Source organism: Lygodium microphyllum, chromosome 22 (assembly GCF_053477565.2).
Source record: "Lygodium microphyllum isolate KBCC chromosome 22, Lygodium_microphyllum_v1.1.10, whole genome shotgun sequence".
NCBI lineage: Eukaryota > Viridiplantae > Streptophyta > Polypodiopsida > Schizaeales > Lygodiaceae > Lygodium > Lygodium microphyllum.
Window position 1 is genome coordinate 108,633,564 of NC_141156.1, and position 10,546 is coordinate 108,644,109.

The 10,546-nt window shown below is 39.2% G+C and overlaps 1 protein-coding gene across 2 annotated transcripts; it reads right to left on the bottom strand.

Annotated features, from left to right (window-relative positions):
- Positions 1 to 537: 537 nt before the first annotated feature.
- LOC148017495 (uncharacterized) lies at positions 538 to 5,459 on the bottom strand. 2 transcript variants are annotated; one of them, XM_087662854.1, is made up of 4 exons: positions 5,039 to 5,459; positions 4,712 to 4,889; positions 2,650 to 2,778; positions 538 to 1,237 (listed from the first exon to the last, which is right to left on the bottom strand). In XM_087662854.1, exons 1-4 carry the CDS (start codon positions 5,111 to 5,113, stop codon positions 933 to 935), a joined length of 687 nt encoding a protein of 228 aa, XP_087518980.1. In that variant the 5' UTR covers positions 5,114 to 5,459; the 3' UTR covers positions 538 to 932. The 2 variants fall into 2 exon arrangements, with proteins under 2 accessions (XP_087518980.1, XP_087518979.1); XM_087662853.1 differs by lacking the exon at positions 538 to 1,237 and adding an exon at positions 1,804 to 2,296.
- Positions 5,460 to 10,546: the final 5,087 nt, after the last annotated feature.

A 10,546-nucleotide genomic window follows, 5' to 3' on the forward strand; every position in this document is an offset into this window, starting at 1 on the left:
TCACCCATACGGGGATCTAATAATACAGTCAACTAAATCAAGCGCAAATCGAATTGGGCATGTGAGAGCAGAGCATAGGAAATCTGATGTAGCGTGTAAGTGAAAGGCGGCGTTGGCACGAGACTCCACTTTCCTCTGACAATTACAAGGTATACCGCGTAGTTTCCGCATATTTTGCTCGAAGAAAATCATCCCACTGTATAGCCCGAGAGACAGAAATGAAGACTGCAGTCTATGAAACACAGCTCGTCAATAATAAATCACCCGGAGGGTCGACACCCGAATCAACTAACCAGCTACGCAATATAGCGGCTTAGGAAGAACTGCATTGATTAAGAAATCACAAACGTAGTAAAGAGCGCACCCATACGGGGATCTAATAATACAGTCAACTAAATCAAGCGCAAATCGAATTGGGCATGTAAGAGCAGAGCATAGGAAATCTGATGTAGCGTGTGAAGTGAAAGGCGGCGTTGGCACGAGTGGATAAAAATGCAGATATGAAGCCCTTAACAGACATTGACAGTAGAAACAACTTGACTAGTAATGACAAGGCTTTAACAGCCATAATAGAATATTGATTGATGATAATCCACAATTAGAGCCTTGAGAGGGAGGGAAAACAGGCAGCCGCCACAAAAAAAGAGAATGATGATTAGCATTAGGGGAGGTCGGTAATTTATTGCCGGGAGGGTGAAGAGACCTAGGGAATAGGCAAAACCTGGTGGTGGTGGTGGTGGTGGTGGTGGTGGTACCGTTATTGGTGTGAGGATATAGTAGAGGTGGGCGGCCTATTAGGTTAAAGGGGATTAACCTTAATGCAGCCATATATTATGCAGCGATTAAGGAAGCACCCTTAATCCACAGGTGATCATGAATATATATGTAATTGTACATATAACATGTGTATGTATATGTGAGGTGGTGATTCTTCAGCTGCAGAACTTGGCGGACTTGAAGGAGAGCGGGTACATGAAGGAGTTGCGGTACGTGAACCTCACGATGCCCTCCCGCGGAAGCGGCCCGCCGCCGTTGACTAGGCAATCGTTGTACGCCACGCGTCGGAAGATCCGCGGGTTGATCGTCCCCGCCGACGCGAACCAGCCGCAATTCAGGTGGATGTCCGACGGCGTGCATCCCGCCGTACAAGTGTTAATGATCTGCACAATGAACTGTGGTATCCCCGGCGTGTCGTCCCGGCTCTGCGAGATGCTGATGTCCCGGCTCGTGCATTGAGCTGTATTAACATTAACAGATCAATTAAACTGTTGCATACATATAACTCTCAATTACACAGCATCGACAAGATTATGCTATTGTTGCCATTCACATTAGCAATCCCTGGATTTATGTATTCTCTCTTTGCCAACCCACATCTTAATCCGCACGTCAATCCATAACGTACTTCACATATTTCCGATTACATATATGCCCTAATTAATCCCCACATTTGATCCACAGTTACTCGCGCATGTAATTACCTCAAATCATCTCTCGTCATCACCAGCCAAACAACTGCATTTAGTCGATGCTTTTACTCAACATGAATTCGAGCCTTTGAAAGGTAACTGAACATGAATTCAAGCGCTGGCACACTTGGAACATTCAAAGGCTTTATTTCAAGTACCAGGTATGCGACCAGTGGTGATCTAAAACCAGAATATGCAGCTTAGTCACACGTCCTGACATAATCCGATTTGCAATTAACAAATGTAGAAACGCAGGTCTTCAAGTTAGCGCATCTGGTATTACTCTCTGGAAGTATATGCTTGATCGATATAACAAGGTCAGAGCGACATTACATGCACCCTGAGTGATATATAAGCAGGCCGAGGAGATTGGGTGGTAGTTTTACAAGCATCTATTCTTCAATGATTTGTCTATGATGATGCTAATTGGGGTGCTAATCATCATGCTGATGATAGGGTTGTGACGATTAGGTGAGGGACAAAATTGGGTTGGTGGGATGAAGTGTATAATTAATGGCAAGGGGTTACCGACAAGACGCTTAAGGGGTATTGGAAGGAATTGGAATACTGGAAGGAGATGCTCTCGCCGCCTTTGATGGGCCTGCCGTTGTTAAGCAGGCAGTCGTTAAACTTAATCCGCCTGAAAATGTTGGGATTAACGAGCTTGGCGGACGCAAACCAGCCGCAAGCGATGTGGATATTAGCGATGGGGCAGCCGGCGACGCACATGTTGAAGATTTGCACGCTAAATGTGGGTATCCCGCTAGGCATGGGGCTCGACAACCCTTGCAGTATGGTTATGTCAGAGGTGGAGCATTTCTCTAAATCTGCAGCCAATTTTAGACACAAACACCACTTAAATACAGCTTGCTTTACAGCTGATTTCGAATACTCTACCAATCAGTCATCCCCAGCTGCACGTCTCAAGTGCTAGCTGTTAGCTTCCTATACTCGGTAATCACTCTGTAATCTGTCTAATAATCCATCCACATGTGATCTTTTTCATTCTCTTGCTTTAGAACCTCCAAAATCAACCTAACAACACATCGTAGCAGGTCTCATTTTCTTTAGTTGTAAACCATATTCGAGTTTCCTTCCTTTATACTCTTTTCTTATCTAGATTGGACACTTGATTGACTAAGTCACCTAAATCAGGGGAGTAAAAAGGCAGGCCACACACCTACTAGCATCCGGCGGCTTGTAACAGTCTTTTTCACCGTCTTAACAGTAGATTGCTGATGGCCTTGTCGTATCAGACCTCCTATAGTATTGTTTAGACGTGAGTGAGGATTTGCCATAGATTGCGACCCTGTACATGGCAAAAAGAAAGGTAAGACAATGCGGGCACAAAGAAACCCTAATGTATACACACTTTTTCGACAGGTTCATATATACACGACCGACAGTTTCCCCCAAGCTTCAGTTTTCTGACTCTAAACATGCATCATTGGAGTGGGGCAAGTAGACCAATATTTTCTCAATATAGACTGTTGGTTGATATTTCTACGAGATAGTTTTACTTTCCACTTGCCAATCAAAGATCTACTAATTGGACAAGTAACATCACCCAAACGTTTAAAAAAACATATAGGTCAACATTTCCGTCTAAATTTTCTCTGTAAGTGGCAGACCTCTCGTGTATAATCAATACTCCGAAGGAATAATTTAGAAAGCGCATCGCTACTTCGAAAGTGGATAAACACGAGTTTAAGTTAATGCGAAACAGTACTAATGCAAAAAGCCAGGGCGAGGGCCCGATATAAAAGTAGACCGGGCATTCTTGCTTAGCTGGTCTGCCACCCATTGCTTAGATTTAAGGGTGAATCTCTCCTAATTATGTCGCTACATGTAAGTTGATTATGTTGAGACTTTGAAATATTCCAAGCTCGGATGGCAAAGCAAATTAGACGGTTCTCAGAATTAATAGCATAAGAACAAGCATGAGATGAGACGATATGGGATGGTTCTTTTGAACATACAAGACAAGACATCAAGGAGTCCGATTAGTGCCTAGCTAAAAGGAATTCGCCGCAGTTAATAAGTGGTGGTACTCTCGACTGTAGGAGATCAGTTGTTTATCATAAATATCCCGATCAAGACTTGGTACAGCCGCTTAAGCAAGAAGAAATTACTGACTGCACGCGTTACTGATGGAGATGGCAACAGCTTGACAACAAGAGTTGGGGGAAGGCGGAGGCTGTGAAGGGTGTCCGTTTCAATACAAGGGAAGAATGATGATGAAAACATCAGCCTCCTTCGGATACGTCCTCTTGATTTGGCCTTCATACTAGAGATACACCCAAAGATTGCATCATCGGTAACAAGACGTATGAGTGATATCATCATCGCTTTCCGATACAGCTACCGCCTATCAACTCTACATCAGGATCATAGAATGAACTGACAGAGAGAGGCAAAGAGAGAGAGAGAGACCTGCACAGTGTGGATCTAGACTCTACTTAGAGAACTATATAATTCACTGTAATAACGGTGATAATGAGTAACAATTTCACAAAAAACAATTCAAATAAGATACACATCGCCAACCTTAAAGAAACCTTAATGCCATGCAGAAGTACGTGTATTGGCGTGCCAGAGATGCGGCCATCAATCTTGGGCATCGCACCAGCTGAAGAATTTTTGGGGTTCGTGTGGACTTCCCTAATTTGCTTACAGATTTATCTCCGGTTAACTATTTAACTCACCTCTATTACTTGATCATAAATTTGGCTCTTGCCCTTCCATGACTCTCTCTCTCTCTCTCTCTCTCTCTCTCTCTCTCTCTCTCTCTCTCTCTCTCTCAGCTGTAGCTTGAAGGAAAAGTTGCTACTACGACCACCTTATGTTCGCATCCCGGGAAGGCATTACAATTTTCAGTGCCTTTTTCACAGACTTCAATAAGATCGATACTACTGCACTTAACATAGATGCAACGTAAACCTTTTGGATATTGCTCCTCGCTAGGAGCTCGAACAGCGGCTGCAGCCAGACATACACTGCAACCGGTAGAGACACCCTTATATACATACATAGCTAGGGCAGAATATGCTTATATGTGCGTTGCTTGCTATCAGCCTCTGTTCAGATTAAGTTAATGAAAGACAGGAGCCCAATAAGACGGGTTCAGATGATTGAAATGTAAGGCCGTCTAACACTCGTTTCAATGATGACCAAGAATGAGAAATTACATTCATTAAATACTTACAGCTGCCGAAAATAGAGATGAAGTAGAAGCTGCTTACCGGATGGTTGGACGCAAAAAACCAACATAGTAAGAAGCGCAGTCCATAACCAGCACGTATTCAATATCCCCATATTTCCTCTGCTTCTCGTAGCTCCAATAGTGCTTCTGTTCATACGAATAGTAATTCGGATCAAGAACTTGTGCGAAGGCTTCTTCAATACTTCAAATGGCTCCTCCTGCGCAGCGGAGCATTCCCAAAACAGTCAGGCTAGAGGCATACAGTAATATTGTTGTATGTTTTTTCCACGCTACATGTAGGAAGAATACGAAGCTGGCGTGATTAACTCATTGGCGCGTATATCATATGCAGCGGCACGACACGCACCAGATCAAATTCGGCACTCCGGAAACCGAGTAGAAGAGAGAGATCTGGATATTGCAATTCCGAGTATGATATCATACGAGACGAAGGGTCTTGACAAGCGTTGGCTGAAGAGAAACTAGAGAGGCCCGCAACATACAGACATAGAGAGAGAGAGGGGGGGTGGGGGGAAGACTGTAGAGAGTCAGAGATTGACAAAGAGACCGACTCTGTGTGTGTTTGTGTTTGTGTGTTTGTGTATGGGAGGGAGTGAGTGACGCTCGAAAGCGAGAGAAAGAGTATGTGTGGGTGCGTGTGTGTGTTTTGTAAGGACGCTGTCGTGAGAATGTCGTCTGCTGTTCCTGCTATTTCCTGCTAGACTGTCTATGCGCGTGTTTGCTGCTTCTATTCGTCTGTCTTCTTCTTGAAGAGGAGAGAAGCTGTATACGGAATGAATCGCTCGGCCAGGGGTGGGTCGGGGTGAAGGAGGAGGAGGAGGAGAAAAAAAGATAATAATAAAAAGTATGTAGGTAGTAGGTCTCCCTGTCAATGTTGGACTTCAGAAGTCATGTTTGGTGTCCAATGGCACCCGCGACTTTTTTAGAATGTTTCATTGCATGCGTACGTGAAAACGCCCTTGCTTTTCCCATGAGGTTCAAAATAAGACCCACTTCCAGCTTCCAAACCCAAAGGTGGTAGGGGTATACATATATAGATATATATGTGTATGATGTAGCGTATAGAGTAGTTATGACGCCAACCACACTATATGCTAACTTATGATGCCAAGCGCACAAAGCATGGTTAGGGGGCTTGACCAGCTAACTAGTTATACACTATGTTAAACATTCATTAATAATGTCAAAAAAAGTCTTACTTTTAAATCTCTACTCACCTTCTATGCATTGCCATCCTATCTAGTGATCTTCTCTACATTGCCATTTGCCTCACCACCAAATCACAAAAACCTTCTAGCATATTTTGATATTAGAGTAGAACCTTAATTAGATGTTTTTATCGCAAAATATCATGATTATTTCTTATGTGTTTGCGCCTCTTTGAAGTTTCAATAGCAAAGATTTTATGACAACCAAACAAATAAAGAAAGTTGCATATCATGAAACGTTGCAAAAACAAGTTGCAAAATAAGGAGCAATTTTGAGATGAAGGTCGCACATATATTTGTTTGGAAACTGTTGTTGTAGAATGTTTCCAAGTTTGCAACCACATGATAGGAAAGTGAAAGAGGGACTAAATAAGTTAAAACATATAGCCTTCCTACTAAAAGTGTCATTTCACACCACCACTAGTACAACCCTAAACACACCATATGATAGAGACCTCTTCAATCTTATGGGGATGTTTCCATGATATATCTAATTATTAGTTCAGTCCAAGTCTTTCTTTTATACTACCTAACTATGCCCTAGGGAGCTAATGAAATGGAGTACCCACCACCAAGAACCTTGCAAAAAGTTAAAAAGTACTAGATTGTCTTAAGAAATAATAAAACTTAAAATTGGACTTCAATACTAAATATTCAACCTCAAGTTAAGCTTCATCTTCTTCCAAAAAACATTGAACCTCAACTTAAGCATCATCTTGTTAAGATTTAAATTTCAACCAAAAACCCCAATCATACCAAGCGACCATCATTTGATGCAAATTTGGTGATGGTATGTGCCATAAATATCAAGTGCACACTCACATCACATCCTTTTAGACTCCTAACAATTGTTTGTAGCAATAGCATACAACTTTTCTAAATGTAAGTAACTTGGATGGTTGTAGTACAATCATGTTCATAATAAAGTTTTGATGAGAATGTTAAGAAGGTATACTTTGGTATGCAATCCTTTAGCTAAGCTTACTTTGATGAAATAAATAGTTGTCCTTAAAAGACTAAGCAAAGGCCTTAATTATCAATGTACTCAATGATAGGATGATGTAGGTATAAAGAAGGGTATTTTATGTGCCACCAAATTGACAAAGGGTTGCAAGAAATGGACCATCCCACCGCTTATTGCAACCTTACATAATAGAGCTTACAATGCTTGTTTAGAGCTACATGAAGCCCCATAAACTAACAAAGCATAAATTAAGTGAATACATTCCCATCACATGTAGCATGCTGCACCCTTACATAAGGAAGCCTACCAGCTTGCCTCCTCATTGTTATATGAAGACCAACCAAACCTTTCCCAAAAATGCTTAGTTGCAAAAGATTATTTGTTATAGCTTTTCTTTATACACTCGGGCAAGGAAGCTTTTGTCTTATGGAATTGACTCCCTTCGAAGCTTAACAATATAAAATTGGGTCTTACATCAAATCCATGCCTACATTTAGATGTGCCCTTTCTACTAATGACCAAAATAAATTGAACTCCCTTTTGTGATATTCCATTTCAATTCATTCAACTTCAAACTTTGTTCTACCATTCAAACCGTGTGCGTGCGTGTGAGTGCACACGCACAAGCACATGAGCATTAACATACACACTTATAGCTTATCTTGTGTGAGTCATTATTCAAGTGGATAAATCTCTTGTCCTTTTGCCTTTTGTGAGAAGGCACTATTTCAATCCGAGTTGTGCAACCTATTATGTTACATATCATTGACAAATATCTTGTTTAGAAGAGAGAGCTCCATTAACATTTAGGTGCATATACTAGTTTAAAAACTCGATGGCAAAAAGTGCCATAGCATCATTACCAAAGGCATTCTCACCACCCAACTTATGATGTAGATCCCAAACATTCACTCTCATGCTTGATTTGAACAAGGATCCATCCAATGAGCATTTATCTACTCTCAAGATTAAGTTTACCAAAGTCAAATCTATTCAAGATTTTTCGTAATGCATACATTTAGGAATTTATCCATCCTTCACATAATGAGCTTTAAATTGTCATTTCTAGCTAGTTATCAACACTTTGATAGAAGGTTTCAAAATAGGGCTTATCTAAGGCATGTATAGATGATTCAAAGGATATTAGGAGTAAAACAATTGATATTTCATTTTCGTATGTTCTTAATTCACTTCACATGTATGTATCCAAGGATCACTCCAATCATTACTTTCATAAGCTCAATGGAAAATTCTCATTATGTCTTCTTGTTCATCTCCCTTTTCATTAAACAATGATGCACTAAGGTTTTTTATTTGCTTATACTCTCACAAGTTTCTTTCAACTCTCCACATTTCAAAAGCATCATAGATCTTGTTCACATGAGATTCGTATACTCTTTATTCCCTATTTCTACACATGGCCTTGCAATATTGTTGCCTTTTGTTGTTAAAATGTACTTAGCCTTGGAAAGAGTGTAAGAAATTGAGAATCTAACGAACATATGATCCTTTCAAAATGAGATGTAAAAATGACATACACGGAAGTAACAAAATACACTTTACAAAAGGAGATGAACAAAAAAATAGAAAGCCCATGAAAACTCAATAACCAAGTTAACATATATATGACATGTTAACTTCCATGTCTAGTGTAGTTTGCCAAAAAATGAGAAGAATTCACCTAGGATTCAAGATCATAAGCCTTGCATGCCAACTTATGGTAAATCAGCAATTGCAAGTAAGGGTTGAGTGACGAGGCTATTAATACCACTTACTTAGACATTTAGCTTGAGATTCTTTTGGCACTTAGATGATTGACTAGGAATTGAACAATTCCTCAAATTATTTTCTATAAGAAAAGATTAGGATTCTACACATGGTATAACTATTAGGATTCAAACACCTCTTCTAAAGCAAGGTGAATTTGATATGCAATATTGTGCTCCATAGTCTATGAAATACATTGATCTAAAGTATGTTAATGGCTTGTGGTCATTGTTGATTGTCAACTCTCAAGTAATGTGTGAAAACTCTCACATATGTAGGTTGAGAAGCCATGACATCTCAATTTTGCACTATTTTATACTTTGGCTAATCTTCTAAAGAAGTCCATAACTGCGAACCAAGTAAGTAGCTTAATTGTTGTCATGTATTGTGGTCTTCTCCTTGAAAAAATAGGATAAATATTAGATGGAAGGATCTTGTATTCACTTTGTGATGCATCAAACATGCATGATATTTATACTTGTAAAACTCACTATGGCAAGTCTTACTATTTGGTCTAAACTATGGAAATTTGTGAGTAATATTTTACAACTAGAATGAGATACCTGATTGAAAATCCCATTGCTTGATCTGTATCTTGAGAACTCAAAACTTTTCTACTTTTTTCTTGGATTATTGTATCACAAAACTCATGGCTCAAACACAATTCTAAATGTGGTTCTCCACCCATAAACTTAGCCAAGATATTGTATACATCTATTTTTTACCAAACCATATAGGAGCCAGTATTTTATTGGACACGTGATACTCACATTGTAACACTACTTATCCAAGACTTTATAATTTGGTACATTCAATACTCAACATGCTAGCTTGCATATGTTATTGGATGCTTGATACTTACATGTTAGTGCTACATATCAAAGACTTTATCATTTGGTATATCTAGTACTTAACATAAGTTGGTAGCTTGCATCGATCAAGAAAAAGGACAAGGTGCACTATAGGCTAACAATCAAAATCACAATAACAACCCAGATGCAAATAGGAAAGAGATAAAAGGGTAGTTCAAACCCTTGTACAATCCTTCTTCTCGTCATTACATGCACGTTGAAGAGGTTAGTTTCCAAGTCATGAAATGGAAATCCAAAGTTATTGTGCAAACATGACTAGAAATGGACGAACTGCATAATAACTCTAATGTATAGATACTTTTCTCAAGATGAAAACACATTAGAATTATGTGAAATTGAGAAAGACCATCCTAGGCTTAGTTAGGCATACTAGTAGTGGGGTGGTAATATTATAACATTGTTTATACTCAAAAAGATATTAACAAAGGAAGATTCAATATACAAACACAAGAACAATGTGTCTTCTATTGAGTGGCAACCATTTATTTTCCTCATTGCCTTAAACTAGATTTCTTTTGCTCCACAAGGCATAGATGTTACCTTCGACCCCTTGACACCAATAAGGTTTAAAGGTTGATCTTTTCTTCGGTTTTTCATTAATGTCAATTAGTGGAATGACTAGTTATTGATCAACTTTTGATTGCACCACAAGCAGGAGAGGTGGTCCAAAACTCATTCCTTTGCCTCATAAAACTCATAAATGTTTGTTCAAATGAAAAATCATGTTTTAGGTATCGTCACTTGTTTTTGAAAAAACCATATACAATGGAAAGGTAGGATGTATAATTAGTTATAGTTAGAATCAAGTGATATATCATGTTTATATAATGATGAATATCTAAATCTTTTCAATGAAATTTATAAATTTAGGAGAGGATGGAGGTGTCAAGTCTAAAATCATGCAGAAAGAAATGTATATTTGAAAGTGAGAATGTGTAGTGCGAGCCATATATCTTATATTATAAGTGCCATTTCTTAGCAATAAACCATTTATAAATGTGACATAATAATATGGATATTTCTATCAAGAAGTATTTACATGT